Here is a 15,811-nt window from a genome sequence, read left to right as displayed (position 1 = left end):
ATGTTTCATTAATGTGACCTTTGTGGTCCAAATAGAAGGACACTGTGTCTTTCCTAAAAGGCTATAATTCAACACATCTACAAAATACACTGCAGAGTCTGCAGCTATAACACAACATCAACATGCAACTATGTGATGTTTTTATCTCACAACCAGGTGAAGTTTGCAAGAGCAGGACTTTCTCCTATATCAAAGGAAGGGACTATTCATAAAGCATGGCCACAATATGCATCTTTTTCTCAAATAATTTATCTCCTACACTGGATCTATGTTTGATAAGAGATGTTTTGATTTTGTATTAGTAGATTCACACGCCAGGTCTCTCATTTGAGCTCTGTAATTTGATGATCCTAGTTAGAAGATCAAAAAGTCACACTACTGCTTAATACCGTACATTATAAATGTACTGCCACTTCACACTGCTCCGCTTTGCTACTCACCTTAAGCATCAATATGACCACAAATCAAGACCACATCAGCAATTTTGGCATATCCACAGTCCATCTTTTCATGTCCTTTATAGCATTTAACTTATTTATATTTATCTTAAAGGGGCATTATGTATTTTTAGAGAAGAAATTCAAACTTAGAATTTTAATATCTACAATATTAATGAGCGAATAATACAAACTCACAAGTATTTATCTTTTCCATAACTGAATAAACGAGCTGTTCTCAGAGGAAAACAAGGTCCCCAGAACACTGTTTGAAGCTAGAAAGGTGGCAGGGTCCGCCAAACATTACCAAAATAAAGCAGTATGAAATTGTGTTGTCCTTTAAGGTCAGTTTGTTTATTAAATGAAGGAGTTTATTTAGAAATGTTAAAAAAAAATCAGTCAATGAAGATCTTTCTCTTCTGATTAAAAACTACATAGTGCACCTTTAACTCGAGCAGTATGGACTTGGAGGAGTCGCTATAAACGTTAAACGGAACAGGTGAATGAAACCACTGATATAAAACAAATGTAATTGATAACCTTTAACCATTTATATCAAATCTAATACCTGACAGGTAACGTAGGCGACCATTTTTCGTGTCGTTAAAATACATTTTCATTAATAAGCATATATGTAAATGTAAAAAAAAGGGTTAATCAGGTTATTTGTGATACCTCTTCGTCTCTTGCAGCCACCAGCTTTCATGATAAATGTTGACAAGTCTCTTCTCAGTAGCATTTAGTTATTAATCGTTAAGTTAGAGGAGCTTTAAACTTAGCTCAGTGGTGATCAGCTCCGGTCACATATACCGGCAGGTTGCGGGTCAGTCACAGTGATGTACACAACAGCTCAGTGTTTTAACCCTCTCACAAAATATCACTGAAAACGCGTCTTACCTGAGATTGGAAGAAAAACCACCAAGAACAGCAAACGCTGATATAATTTCCTTTTAACGGGCGCCATTTATCATGAATTGTCCGTGCATGCTCGCTACTCTCCCATAGTTGTTTCCTCCAGATGAACTGCGCTGCTACTGAAGAGGAGGGCCGGTGTGGAGAGCAGCAGGAGTGCAGTCTCCCTCCTCTGGGATGGACACAGTCAATTAACCACCTCTCCAGGGCTGATTGAAGCGTTCAGACCAACGCCACCTAGCGTTAGCTGCAGGTCGTAGGGAGGCTGGTGCTGCTGTCGACAACTGTGCAGCCGCCATAAACCCTGACCCAACTCTAAGTGTGTTCCCTGTTTGAGTCTGCCTCACACTTAAAGGGAATATAATGTTTTGTAATTGACATCTGTCTTGGGCAGGTTGTTAAAGTCAATTTCATACTCACAACAAATAGGGGGCAGCATATCACAAGCGTAACCGCTAACTGCTGCCAAATGTAGCTGCCGTTAGCTAATTAGCTCAGTTAGCCGTGCAGTTAGCAGTACGGAACGGTAATTCGGAGTGTTGGTGTTGTTTACACTGCTACCACAGGCGCTTTGGATCAGGACGAGCCAGGGCTAGCTTATTAGCGTGCTAAATTCACTAGATATGTTGCAACACAATAGAGCAGTGCAGTAGTGTAGTAGAGTAAGTGCAGTTAGCATTTTTGTACATCCGGAAAAAATAAGGTCTGTGGTTACCGCAGGTTTAAGATATTTACAGGTTTTGTTCTGCGACCTCAAATACATCATTAAATGTCCCACAATTTAATCATAAAGTGCTTACGTGTCTTAAAAACGACGGTTGCTAACAAGTGATTAAGTGAAACTACAGAAGTTGTCACGGACATTAAACGTCAACACAGCGAACAAGGAGACTCATCTAACCACTAGTCCGTCTTTAGTTACAAACTATTCTAACTCTAACTTTAACACTTCTACATTGATCAGTTTATAGAAAACGTAGCGGTGGTGACGTTAAAGTCACGTGACCGCAATTTAGTCTTTTTATCGCCTAACATTAGCTTTTTACTTCTGACGATTTAATTTACGCTTCGAAAATCACAAATTTTGCTGGACAAAACATTTAAGTATCATAAACTTGTGTTTGCCACAGAGCTTGTTTTTCGGCAATATTCCAAAAATCCAATTCAAAAATCCCGATAGGCTTTTTGTCGAGGGAACCAGGGTGATGCTAACTTCCGGGTTAGCCTACAAAAATACGTCATCCCTACACCACTCTACACATAGACATAATGTCAATACTGTTAGTCCTTCACATTCTGTTGGTAATTTTAATTCAGTGTTGAATGTTTTCAACTAAAATTCTTACATATAGGACCTTTAATATATGAATAGTGTGTTTTATGTTGAAGGTATTCCAGCACTATGTCGGATTACTTCCTTAATAGGCTACCTTTAGATAGCATTCTTTGCTAAGCAATGTGTAATATTTTATAAGAATATACCATATGAACGCAAAATACTTATAGCTATGTTTACCTGAAAAGTAACCAGAAATAGATGTCAGATAAACAAGAACAAATAAGATGAGGGGATCCCGCTGCTTGTGTTTAGTATGTGTATAAAAACTAATTTATTTGGGAATATGCACCCTGCACACTTTCATGAAAGGCCTTATGAGACATGCAAATAAGGATTTTGGGGGGTAGTTTTTCCTTGCTCAACTCGAGGGTCTAAAGACAAGAGAGTTTCATACACTGTACACATTGTAAAGGTAATTGTGATTTTGGTGTATATAAAAAAAATGTAACTTGACTTGACAAGTAAAAGATTTGAGCCTCCTTTAACTCACGAGGAAATCTTTGAGAAACCTTTCCTGTAGAGCAAAGATGATCAAACCTTTGGACAGCATTACCAAGTTAGAGAGGATTGGTCTGTATGTTGAATTCATAAAGTAATTATTTGGTAAGGATACCACATTGGCTCCTTTCACAGTGACCAAACATCCTGTAATAACACTTTTATTACATATTTTTTTGACAAAAAACACCCGTTTATCTGAAGGTCTAAGAGTTTGCTCAAGTAACTTGAAAACAACATGACAACCGCTGAGGAAGACCATGAGTTGAGATTGAAATCGCCAAGGAAATCCAGTAAATGGAGTTTGGGTTAAGATGATTTTTGTCAATGTACTGTTTCCTAGTCAAGAATGACCTTACGTGCTGTTTTTTTCTTATGTTGTCTGTTAAGGGGACACATTTCTTCCTTTATTCAAGTATTTTTCATCACAAGTTACTACTTAAATAACAGTTGCTTGTGTTGAACAGAGTACTGTCCCTCCACTCTTGTACACGTGACAGCCTTTAGATGCAGTTCAACAGACATACCGCCCTTTGAGTCAATTGCAATTTTAAATAAGATTTTATATGCTACAAAATCTGTCAAGTTTAAGTTGAATAATGTTCCTGAACAAACCTACTTCAACACAATTTACTGTATATTAACACTCTATGCTTTGTATCAATAACCTTGTTATGTTTTCTGTGTAGTGTGAGCCTGACACCAAAACCCTGACTGATCCATGATGGATGTTTTAGCAAATTTTGTAACAATGGGAGTTCAACCCTCATACACCAGCAGCGTCATCTCACTTGCTCCACCAAGACCCTTTCACTTTTCCTTATCAATACAACTGAGGCTGTATTGATGAGAGCAGATCCGTCAGTATCAGAGACCAACTGCACACCAAATGTTAATGGAAATGAGTTTTCCCTCTTGTCCTTTAAAACTGGGCCCAGCAATTAAGAGGAAGCATTGATAGGAGCAGGACAGCTGCTGTGTCAATGTCGATATTGATCCAATGTCCATCACTTATTGTGCAGAGAGATCAAACCCCCTTCATCCCACGATCCTCGCCCCTCCCTGTGTGAACCTTTATTCAGATGCAGGACCGCAGCCCAGCTGTGATGTCCAGTCAGTCAGAAAGAAGAAAAACACTAAGAAGAAAAACTGCGTGTTTATAAATGCAACAAAATATAATTTCTCTATCGCTGTCCTTACCAATACACATTTATATCAAAAATAGATTTTATGCGCTTGGTAAATACATTTTAAAATATGGATGATCCTCTGCCTAAATTAACTGATATGTTGTTTGTTCTCCCAAAATGAATTCAGCAAAAAGGCAATACAAAAGGGGAAGAGTGCATTGTCATCATTGCAATTTCTTCACTTTATTTCCTATTGGGGTGCCAGCCTTTTCCTGAATTTGAAACAAAATAAGTTTTTAATTTATCCAGTTAATCAAAAAAAAATCTAATCTCTTCCAGAAAAATCTCTTCTGAAAAAGTACTTGTATTGTATTACATAACCAAATACTTGTCCACAGCCTGAGTGCAGGTTGTGGGCTCCTCTCTTACATAACGTGAGAAAGTGAGAGCCCGGTCTCATTCATGGTCAGCGAGGCTCTCCCCAGGGTGTTTAATTAATCAAGAATTCAGTTTCGGCACCTGCCAATATGGCAGAGTTTGTGGGTGGAGTGATGGCCGGCCTGCATGTGCACTGTGGTCGAGCTCTGAGGCCGGATCAATGCAGTAAAAGTCATTATCAGGTTATGAATGTTGGTAAGGTTGTGGGTAGAGGGGACCTGCTGCCATTGGCTGAGGCCCATGCCTTCCTGCTCCCACACATGCCCATCCCCGCTGACCTCAGGAGTGTCCAAAAGGGCCGGCCTGAGTCCTGTGTGACCTTTCCACTGACCCCTGTGGAGAGAAGGGGGTTTTAGTGCCACAACAGGGGGGTTGTGGAGAAATTAGGACCGGTGCTGTTGAGCTGAGTCACACAAAAGGCTCCGACCACAGAGATGAGTCCTCTCCACTGCTCCACAGCTAACACTTCATATGAATGTTTATTCCATACTGCTGGTCAACAAGCACACAGGAAAGATCACATCTGTAGCTTGAGATAAAAACTCAGACTGTGCTTTTAGTTCTGTGATGCAGTGAAATGTAGTTTGAATAAATAACAAAATAAAAACCCATGACAGACTGACAACAGTTGGAGATAAAAAAAAAAGCAGAAGTGAAAGAGAAGAACTGATGCTTTTCTTGCAAAATAAGATCTGGAAAAAAAACAAAAAACTGTTTTGTTCCTCACTGGCAAGTTTTAAAGTTAGGCGATGCCCCTTAAATTAGTCCAATGTGTTATATCTCCCCCAGCTGGAACAATTCAGTACTACAGACACCTACATCTATATAAGACACAAGAATATGATTAGACCATGTGCTATCCAAAGGAGAAACCATGCACATCTCTGAAACCAGCTGTAGTACTTAAAAGGATACTTTGAAATAATGGAGCAAAAAAACTACAATCAGCTGTCAAAAATTAAATGTCAAATGGTGTTTACTTCATAAAATCCTAAAAAATATCAGTTGAAAAAGATTAAAAGAAGCAACAGCAAATGTCTGCTCCAAAGGGTGTCCTCCAAACTCTTCTTGCAATCATCAAAATTTCATTTTAATAAGGAAATACTGCAACTAAACACTCCTCAGTCAAGACCAGCCTGTGGGCCAAAGTTGGTCAGTTAGGTTCAATTTGGCACCCCAAATGTTTCTAGCGAAAAAAAAAAAACCTGGTCTAGAAAGCAGTGTATTACATTTAACAAATATTTACAACAACTATAACGTAGTTGTAAACATATATGTAACTTCTCTGGGTAACACATATTTTTTTATCAATATGACTGTATTTCAGTCTCATCCACTATGTTTACACACCAGCTTTCACTTGAGAGTTATAAGTGTTAACAAACACGACTGAACATCTGAACTCATCTCTTTCCAACTACGATATATTGTACAATATAGAGTTTAATTGTTTGACTCTGATGAAGATACACATTGCGTCAAAACGTTAATAAAAGTTTGTGCTCTGAATCTGTGTGTTCCAGTATACCAGTCATTTTGTGTAATAAACCATTTATCGTGTTGATGAAGGTTCTCAGTCAGTCATCCGGGTCATTGTAATTCTAAGTGCTATATCGTAAGCAACTACACTTGCTTCAGTTAAACCATTTATCAAGTTTACATACTGCGTATAAATACTAAATAGGGGGAATTAAAGTAAAGTGATGCTGAGAAATATGTGAAAAGAACCAGAAATTATTAAAAGTTAAGTTCAATGCATCACTGCCTTAAACGTCTTGGGGTACAGTTCATCAAATCAATGCAGAAAATCTGTGATAAGAATAAAAAACAGAAGTGCACGTCAAGAGCAATAACGACGACAACTGCTGAATATGTGAAGAGACAGACATGAAGACACTGCATAATTGTTTTTACATATCTTTATTTTTCAAATATATTTAATTTGGTATGCTATAAGTAATCAAGTTGGGATTTAACAGCTACAGTTCATTCCACCCCTTAAACTGTTGTATATATGTCACATGCATGTTGTTGTTGCTGTAATGCACTTATAGGTGTTATAATTAGAATCTATAATAACAAAATTTTATATATCAGAAATTAAGTGTTGCTCTATTCATTATTCTTCTGTAGACAACAATACATATATAACAGTACTTCCATTTAGAGATTAAAACATCAATAAACAATCAAAGTCTACAATAGATTACAAATGAAGGCCTCAGGACTTAATTCTTAAATAGAAGAGAAAGAAGAGAATGTGCTAATTTTCAGCAATGTTCATATGTAAACATTTATAACACATATGCACTTGAAGCATAGGATCAGATTTAAGCAGTCTGCAGGTGACAGATTGGCAAAGATTCAGACAGTTCAGAAGTAAGACTCATCGATATTAACAAAGTGCTTCACTTTATAAAAGCATAAGTATAAAATTGTGTTGCCAGAGACAAGAACCAGCCCATGATATCTTCCTTTACCAACGACCTGTAAACATGGCAGGTAGTGTAAACACATGTTTTACCATTCAGAAAACGTTAAAACTACTGCTTGAGCGCAGTTGCTTTCCTACAAAGGGATTACAAGTGATGACTCTTCTTGAAAACAGACCATTATCTGTACACAACCAACAAAACAATCTTTAAAGTTGTACTCTTAAAAATAGAGCACTGTGCTGCAATTAGACACCCATGATGAGTAGAAGAAAACAAAATGATATCACTCATTGACAACAAAACATAATAATTCACATACTGTATGATAAGGCCAGTCTGTTGGATAATGTTTCTATAAGCTACTGGCCAGGAGATATATCGTGTACATACATTTATATATTCTTCTAAAACACAGTCAGTGTTGAACTTGAGTATGAGTGGCTATTGATCATAAATGACAGACTAAAAAGGATGAACAATGAGGAGGTGCACCAATAACCAATTTGTCATTTTGAGTAACTGTTAACAGTTTTAATAAATGCTTCATCATTTTGTAAAAGGGAAATTTATATTTGTATGTACAGTATATTTGTGTATATAATAACAATGTCAATATGTACAATAATAATGCATAGTATTTCAGCACAATCTAACACTGCATGAACTCACTTCTTTGGATATGTGGCCTACACAGACACAAACTACTGTATAATTAGTTCAGCCTGTTACTGGTCCTGGTGTTGATACATCACTACATTAATGATTAAATGACACTTGCTTTAAGTAGTCACTCAAACTGCTTCAAATGCTTTTGAGGTGCATATATTTGGGATTTGCATCAGTGTTTCTAGTATGATGGAATGAAAAATGTTTAATTATGTATAGAATTTAAATGACAAGAAAACGGAGAGAACAAATCTTCACATCTGTTTTATTTAGTTTGAATTGCCTTTTTTATCATTCAGGTTTTGCTTCTTACACATTGTTGCCCTCAGCTCATGTTCTTGTTAGGGCAATGTCATGTTTAAAGGGATTTTGGACTTTTAATATGTAACATTTCTGCATTAAAATGCCTTAAATTGAAATTTGTTATATACATTTTGTTGAGTTGTTTATACAAATTATCCAAAACTCAAGGTAACTCTGAGTTTCATTTGGTCACCAGTCAATGGAGTCATATCCTTTACACTGCTATCTCTACTGGGGAAACACAGGAAACACCAGATGATGTCAGAGTGAGGAAGGAAGTCAGCGAACTCTATTGTTTACTGTTGTTTTTATTCAGGGTTCCTACACCTTTGCATAGTCAAATTTAAGCACTTTTAAAGCATTTTCAAGCTTTACATGCACCTTAGCATGCAATACAATGCATTTTGCAATGTAAACCTGCATTTTTAATCATAAAATAAAGTATCCGGTATCATAAATAGATATTTGGGATTTGTTGGGAGGCCCAAGAAACAGAAACAAAGGGCGGCGTGAGGCCGGCCCAGTTGCTTTTATTTGCGTTTTTAATTCTTTATCTAAAAATGTAACTATTCAGTCAGGTAGCGATTTTTCATGAAAGTAATGCAGTCACAATTTCAAGTACTTTATCAAGAATCCAAGAACTTTTCAAACCTTGAAAACACCAGATTCAAATTCAAGCATTTTCACGGATTTCTAGCACAAACCCTGTTTTATTTCAGTGGTGAACGAGCATGATTATTCATTGCCGTTTGCTGCACTTTCTGATGCCAGCTGTCTCTGAAAGCTCAAATGTACAACCAAACAACCTAAGAAGATTACGGGCTGGTGTGGCATTTCCAAGATGGAGAGAACTTTGTGACAAGCTGGGACTACAGAAAGATGCTGATCTCGCATGTGTTCCACTGGACAGGTAAGGATTGGATTTTCATTGGCAACTGTGGCTCTTTGGCAATGAAAACAACACCTCTCATGATCTCACACTACTTCACGACATCATTAAACTACATCTTTCGTTATTGTTTTGATTGAGAGATTCCTAGTGCAGAAATAACATACTGTGCAATTAACTTTGGAGTCGAAGGATATTGGTCAGGATACACAAGTTGTAAGTTTGAAACTTTTCATATAACTGTCATAGTGGGGTTGACTACTCTGACCCATGGTTCCCTCTTTCCAGCACTAACATGTTGTGAAAGGGCAAGTTACGGAAATTCATACCATTCATAACATTTGCACAAACATAGCTCAACTAATTTACTACAACGTGAAGACGAAAATATTGCAGGTACCTGATGTGAGAAACTTTTTCTGAGGCAATTCAGCCCAAATAAAACAAATGTTTGGTTTTTTTTAGATGTTTTTGTTACACAGTATACAGTTTTGAGTTTTTGCTTTGTAAACTTTAAAACACGTGCGGAGTGATTAAATACCTCCAGCACTCCAGATTTTATGTCCTTTTTCTGCTTGTGCCTCAACAGTTTGAAGATTGTGTGACTGTCCTTCATCTGTCACACAGCTGGCAGGTTAAGACCCGAGTCTGACGCACAGCTTGTTTCTCTCTGACGGCAGTAATGTCCGTTCAGCTCATTTACAGCAGGAGTGCTAATCCACCCCGTCGAAGCCTTGTGCATTCTCGATGGCGATGTTGAGTTTCTCCCTCAGCTCTTCAAAAGACTCATAAGGAGGCAGGTCCAGCCGATTGAAGCTTTAGGAGGTGAAAGTAAAGACAATCATCAAATCACATCTAAATAGGAGTCATTTAAATAACGCATCTGTGGGAATCAACTACAAATGCAATTTGGTCATTCACAATTCTTACAGGACATCCAGATTTAATATTGCACCCCAAAAAAGAGACTTTCCATGGATAGATTAACAAACGAATGTCCAAATTTGTTGCCACAGAGGCAGAAATTTCCTGGCTTTGAGTCCCTGACATGTGTCAAGCTCCACAAACCCTGAATCCTACACTTCTCATGCAACTTAACTGCAACTTTTGCATTCTTTGTGACTACAAAACTGGCTTTGACATGCAAATCTGTGTAGTTCCCCCTTTTACACGGAGGTGTCTAAGGCTATGTTTAGACTGCCATCCCAAATCAGTTTTCTGGCATATCCAGATTGATTTTATCAAGTCTAGATGACCAAAAGTCACACAAAATGCGGTTTTTGCAAATCGTATCCAAACCACATTTGGAGATGGTTCAAAATGCGATTCAAATCGCATTTCTACAGAAGCGTCTCAGTCTGGATGCTCATATCGGTTTTTAAAGTGTCTTTAACTTGCAGTGTGACACACAACCTCAACGTCATATCCAGAGAAACGTGATATCCAAAGAGATGGACGATCTGATCACTTACAAATAACAGTGCAGACAATCGGGCTTTTAGATCTGATTTGAAAAACAAATCTGATCTGCCTGTTGCAAATGACTGTATTCAGCTCCCAAATAGCAGAGTGAGAGCTATGACTGTATGCAGCCACTAGAGGGCATTAACCCACTATGCTCAATTATTATTTTGTACTAGTCCTTTTTTATTATTATCCATCACCATGGCCACACAATAACTCAGTGTAATCTAAGATGAAGAAACTAATACATGCACAATACATGCAGCTGTTTCCCAACTCACTATTTTCTTTTAACGTGTGTCTGCTGTTTACTGCTGTCTCCTGAATATCTCTTAACTATTTTAGCTGCCGTTTTGCTCTCTTTAAAAATGTAAACTTTAGAGACACTGGGGGTCTGCACATTTTAGCCGTATCACAGAAAAATTATCATATTTGTGTATGTTCCTCAGAACTTTGACAAAAGGCCAAATTGAACTACAGACCTGACTGCTTAACATAATCAACAAATTAGTATATATCATAGATAGATAGAAATTATATCTAGAGTACATTGCTAAACTTAACTGTGTTGAATATATATATATATATAAAAAAATAATAGGGAGGTGCTCACCATGTGTGGGCTCGGGGGAGTTTATCACGTGTTCCCCACTGCTCGATGGTGAACAGCTGTGGTCCGTTAGACCCTGGAAAATAAATCCATCAAACATCAAGTAAATACATACAACATGATTATAACTGGAATTCAGTTAGAAGAAACAAAATGAAGAAAGTTAGCGATGAGGCAGAGATCATTTGTATCAGTTGTACTGCGTGGGTAAGAGTACAGTAGAGTCGTTAATCTGTAAAATGCAGCAAGTTATCTCACCATAGAGTTCAGCAAAGCCGTTCATCGGGACCCTCGATGTTCCCGTCACAAACTGCAAGAGCCGGATTCTCTTTTCTGCATCCATCAACAACACCGTCTGTAACAACACAAACAGACGCACCAATAAATAACTAATGCAAAGCTCTTCTTACAGGAGAAAAAAAACTTGTTGGCTCCAGGCATGGAAAGTCTTCTTACTTTCCAAAACCACTGGATAACGATGTGGTTGGACGCGTAGCCATTCTTGTACTTGGTGTTCTCCCTCCAGTCATTGACATCCACATCTCCCAGACCACACATGAGGAGCTGTGGAGGACAAGAAGGCAGGTAGGCAGATCGTTATTCATCTTATTGGAATGAATCTGGTTCATTTCACGTTTTGGACGGACTGAACACTAACCTCGAGCTCATTCTCATCAAAGATCTTGATCAGATCTTGTGGTATCAGCTCAAAGAATCCCTAAAAATACAAAAGATGGTATGACATGATATTTTAAACTGTTTAATTGTGATATATAAAAATTTATAAAATAAATCGTCACCTCTTTGAAGGCAGTCATTTGCTTCTGCACCCTGTTCACAAACCTCCACTGCATCACCAGACTGTCAAACACAGCAGCAGGTTAGCATCAAACCATAATTTCTGTGAAGATGATTAAAAGTTGCTTCTTTATTGCTTACTGGATGTACTCCTTCTTTGTTTCATTAGTGACGACAATGTCTGTTCCGCCCGGCGTCAGTTCATGCTGGTGAGTCTGAAAAAGTTGGATGGTTTCATGTAAATCACATAGAAAATCGTGTCACAAATTTAAGGCTGTTGAGGCAAAAATTTAAATTATAGTCAAACCTGTCCAAACAGGTCCTCGTCAATGGTGAACCTCAAATCCAGGTCTGTTGGGTCGTTCTCCAAAATCCACATCAAGGAGTTAAAGTATTCGCTATCCTGAAAAGACAAAAAAAAACAAATTTAAACACACCAAAGGTCTTCCAGATTGCCTGTAATGTGAAGATCCTGATTCAAGGTGTTTACTCAATAAAAACCACTCACAACAGACTCCATGTCCTGGAGAGTGATTGGCTTCTGTAGCATCATCTTGTAGAAAGGCCGAATGAAAAACGCTTTGAAGAGCACAAACAAAAATGTCAGAATCTATTAAAATCACACAACTTAATCCAATTCTTTTAAACTTTCTCACTGCTGTGGCTGCTACCTTTAGAACAACATTTATACAAACATTTTCACAGGTATCACACAGTCAGGTAGCACTCACCATCGAGCAGTTTGCCATGATAAACGGCCATGCCTGCCACCCGGCCAATGAACTTGAAGTAGGACAGGTGGTCCTCGTTGCATAAACCTGAGTTGGGGTTAATCTGCAGCGTGTAGTTATCCCTGGAAGACAAACACAAAGACATTTTTCAAAATCAGCTGTCCTGCTTCTAACTTCAGATAATTACAGCTCTCTTGAGTGTATTTTTATGTTGCTAAAGGAAATACAATTCTGTGATTATGTATTCCTTTTGACCTGTGCTTGTATTTTTGTTGATGCTCAGTCTGTGCAACACTAGACTGGTTTGCAGACTATACTCATTTAAACACACCTTAATGATGTGACCATTAGAGAAGGTATAAAAAGAGACTCACGTGGCAGAATACTCAAACAGTCCGTAGTACGGGTTGAACATCTCCTTAGACATGAGGAAGAACCACTCCCTTGCCACGCCACCATAATCCAGTCCTTTTTCTCCCTCAAACTCCACCCACAGTCGTGCCTTCAGCAAGTCAGCCTTCTTAACTGACAGGATGCGTCGGTACGAGTCCTCGAACACCGCATTTCGTCTCATCTTCATCTCAAAGCGGTTTGGGATGTCAGCCTGCATAGAAATGTATTGAGCTCATCAAGGATAAAGCTTGCAATTATCCAATGGTTAAAGGTCCCATATTATGCTAATAGTGGATGCCTACTAGAAAATGTTCCAAAAACACATATTTTTCTCATACTGTCCATTGCTGCAGCACCTCTATTCACTCTCTGTGTGAACTCTCGGTGTTAGTGTTTGTCTCATTAAGGGTCACCTTCAAAAAGCCCAGTCTGCTCTGATTGGTCAGCTCTCACCAGCCTGAGCGGGCACTGCCCACATCAGCTCTTACAGTGTTTCTGTAACCACAGTCGTGCTGAAGGTTGAAGGTGGTGACTGTGACTGTGGCTGTGGCTGTGACATCAAAGCCTTACAGACGTCCTAATGGCTCATTTGAAGGCACCGTTTCTGAATACAGGCTGTGTGCATTTTTTCACAGATGGACCGTTTTGATAATTTCACAGAATATATATATATATATATAAATATATATATATATATAAATATATATATATATATATATATAAATATATATATATATATATATATATATATATATATATAAAGCACTATGCTTTATAATAAAAAAATTACATGAAAATCCCATATTCTATAATTTGGGACCTTTAAACAAATACAGAGTATGTGAAATTGAGACAGAAAAACTGATATCAGAGTAAAGGTAACACCAGTCCTTATTAGAATAGTTTTATTTGCAAGGTACAGTCTCAGTTACAGTTGCTCCTGAAGGACACTCACCGGTTTCTTGAGCTTCTTCCTGAAGTAGTCATACTTCTGTTTATAATCTCTGGAATAAGGCACTGCCTATAAGCAAAAGAGGACAGTGTTCAGCAGCAACAAATCAATCCTAACCTTATGACCTACACTGTGGTCAATGATACATATCTATAGGAAACCTGTAAGCTATAAATAGAGAACAGGTTTTATCGTATGCTAATATCATGTTACTGGGGATGCAAGATACGGATTTTTTTCACAGCCCTTACCAATAATCATAATTACATGCTACTCATGGACTAAAATGATAATATAATTGATATTTCACATGTTTTGTATTGAAAAAGAAGTTCATAATCGATGGTTTATGCACACCTGAGGGTGAGAAAGGCTTAGATGTAGTGAGCAAAGACATTTTGATATTCCACAGCTCTCATAAGATCTGTTAAAAATCGTATACTTTTTGCCTCCTCTCTGAACCCCCGTGAAACATGTGCTGCAAACTGCAAATGTGTTGACTTCCTCTGAAACTGTATGAACATATTTGGCTCTCTTGTTTTCTCTGTGTTTATTTTTCAAACCAACTTTCAAGGTGCAAATAGCCACCTAGTGTATCAGAGTTTGTATTTGCTTTTTAGGTCAATGAAAGCAGTTTGCCTTCTTATTATCGGCTCTATTTATTGGCTAAAATTTCACCGATACAGATGAACAACCAACAATATAAATTTCCCAATATTGGGCCAATATTTCAAAAATATATATTGTACTTCCCTACATGTTACTGAGAAATAAACGTTCAAATTCAGGTTATACTTACTGGTCCAGTTATAGCTGAGTTCTGTAATCTGGGGTCATCCCATTGTGTGGTCCTGGTGTCTATAAAATATAACACATCAGAGGCCCTTTATCAGTATGGAAACATACTCATCATTTAGTGTAAGATGTATTTTAGTGTTGAATGTCATACGTACTGTGATCTATGTAGAATATCCTCCCATCAGTGTGGACTCTCTCCTCCCAACCAGGCTAGGAAGGAAATAAATGTGTTTAATAATTAACTCTTTAATAAGTTGACTTTAGACTATTGAATACAGTAGGCAGCACTGTCAGCTCCAACGCTGACAAATGTCTTTCAACTGATTTGCTACTGATCTTTTCGTAGCTAATGAACTTACTGGCAGAACGCCGAGATCAGATGGGTCGAGTGAGGCTCTCCTCCTCTGCTGCACAGGAATCTTTAGCCTGGGATCTTCCTGTTCAGCGCAAAACAAACAGGGCGTGTTTCAGTCAACGAGGAATGCATACACAGGAGATACTACTGCTGAACGGACTTTGCATCAGGACACACGTAAGAAAAAGTCTGCTTAGCAGTTGAAACTCTTTTTTGTTGTGGAAATAAAATACTAGCTTTCTTGGTGTGAGCACCTAGTGGCCATTAATGGAAATGCATCTCTAAGTGGGTGGCCACCACTTATAAATGACGGAAAAAGCACATCTGAAGTGTGTTGCCTTCTCACCCAGGTAGTAGTCTTTGTGTTGTGGTCGATGAAAAAGGGTCTTCCACTGGGAGCACTGCGAACCTCCCAACCGGCTGGCAGGAAGCCAGATTCATATGTGGGCTCGGGGCTCGGGGTGTGCTGGGGAGACTCTTCGCTGGGGGCAGGCGGTTGGGACGGAGGGGGGCTCTGGGGTGAACCTGCACCACCCTGTGCTGCTGCTGGTGCTGTAGGTACCTCTGAGGTTCTCTGTCAAACAAACATAACAACATGGAGACATACTTGTGTTAAACAAATGACTAAACTTGATGTCCATATTGAACATGTTAGTACATACA

The 15,811-nt window shown here is 38.3% G+C and overlaps 2 protein-coding genes across 2 annotated transcripts in view; both read right to left on the bottom strand.

The window, feature by feature from the left end:
- The window catches only part of prtga (protogenin homolog a (Gallus gallus)), a 28,228-nt gene extending 26,827 nt beyond the window's left edge, over positions 1 to 1,401 (bottom strand). Inside the window, exon 1 of the mRNA XM_073463849.1 lies at positions 1,335 to 1,401. Within this exon, the coding sequence (XP_073319950.1) occupies positions 1,335 to 1,401 (67 nt within the window). The remainder of the gene's footprint in view (positions 1 to 1,334) is intronic.
- Positions 1,402 to 8,097: 6,696 nt separating this feature from the next.
- Positions 8,098 to 15,811, bottom strand: part of nedd4a (NEDD4 E3 ubiquitin protein ligase a) — a 29,796-nt gene continuing 22,082 nt past the window's right edge. Inside the window, exons 14-29 of the mRNA XM_073464079.1 lie at positions 15,495 to 15,722; positions 15,153 to 15,230; positions 14,949 to 15,003; positions 14,795 to 14,853; positions 13,999 to 14,064; positions 13,025 to 13,254; positions 12,651 to 12,772; positions 12,428 to 12,498; positions 12,227 to 12,322; positions 12,061 to 12,134; positions 11,922 to 11,982; positions 11,780 to 11,839; positions 11,578 to 11,685; positions 11,380 to 11,476; positions 11,125 to 11,197; positions 8,098 to 9,863 (exon numbers count right to left, since the gene is read on the bottom strand). Of these exons, the coding sequence (XP_073320180.1) occupies positions 9,761 to 9,863; positions 11,125 to 11,197; positions 11,380 to 11,476; positions 11,578 to 11,685; positions 11,780 to 11,839; positions 11,922 to 11,982; positions 12,061 to 12,134; positions 12,227 to 12,322; positions 12,428 to 12,498; positions 12,651 to 12,772; positions 13,025 to 13,254; positions 13,999 to 14,064; positions 14,795 to 14,853; positions 14,949 to 15,003; positions 15,153 to 15,230; positions 15,495 to 15,722 (1,581 nt within the window). The 3' untranslated portion in view covers positions 8,098 to 9,760. The remainder of the gene's footprint in view (positions 9,864 to 11,124; positions 11,198 to 11,379; positions 11,477 to 11,577; positions 11,686 to 11,779; positions 11,840 to 11,921; positions 11,983 to 12,060; positions 12,135 to 12,226; positions 12,323 to 12,427; positions 12,499 to 12,650; positions 12,773 to 13,024; positions 13,255 to 13,998; positions 14,065 to 14,794; positions 14,854 to 14,948; positions 15,004 to 15,152; positions 15,231 to 15,494; positions 15,723 to 15,811) is intronic.

This window comes from Pagrus major, chromosome 4 (genome assembly GCF_040436345.1).
Source record: "Pagrus major chromosome 4, Pma_NU_1.0".
NCBI classification, from domain to species: Eukaryota; Metazoa; Chordata; class Actinopteri; order Spariformes; family Sparidae; genus Pagrus; species Pagrus major.
Note: the sequence above shows the minus strand (reverse complement) of the source record. Positions and strands in the feature narration are given on the sequence as shown.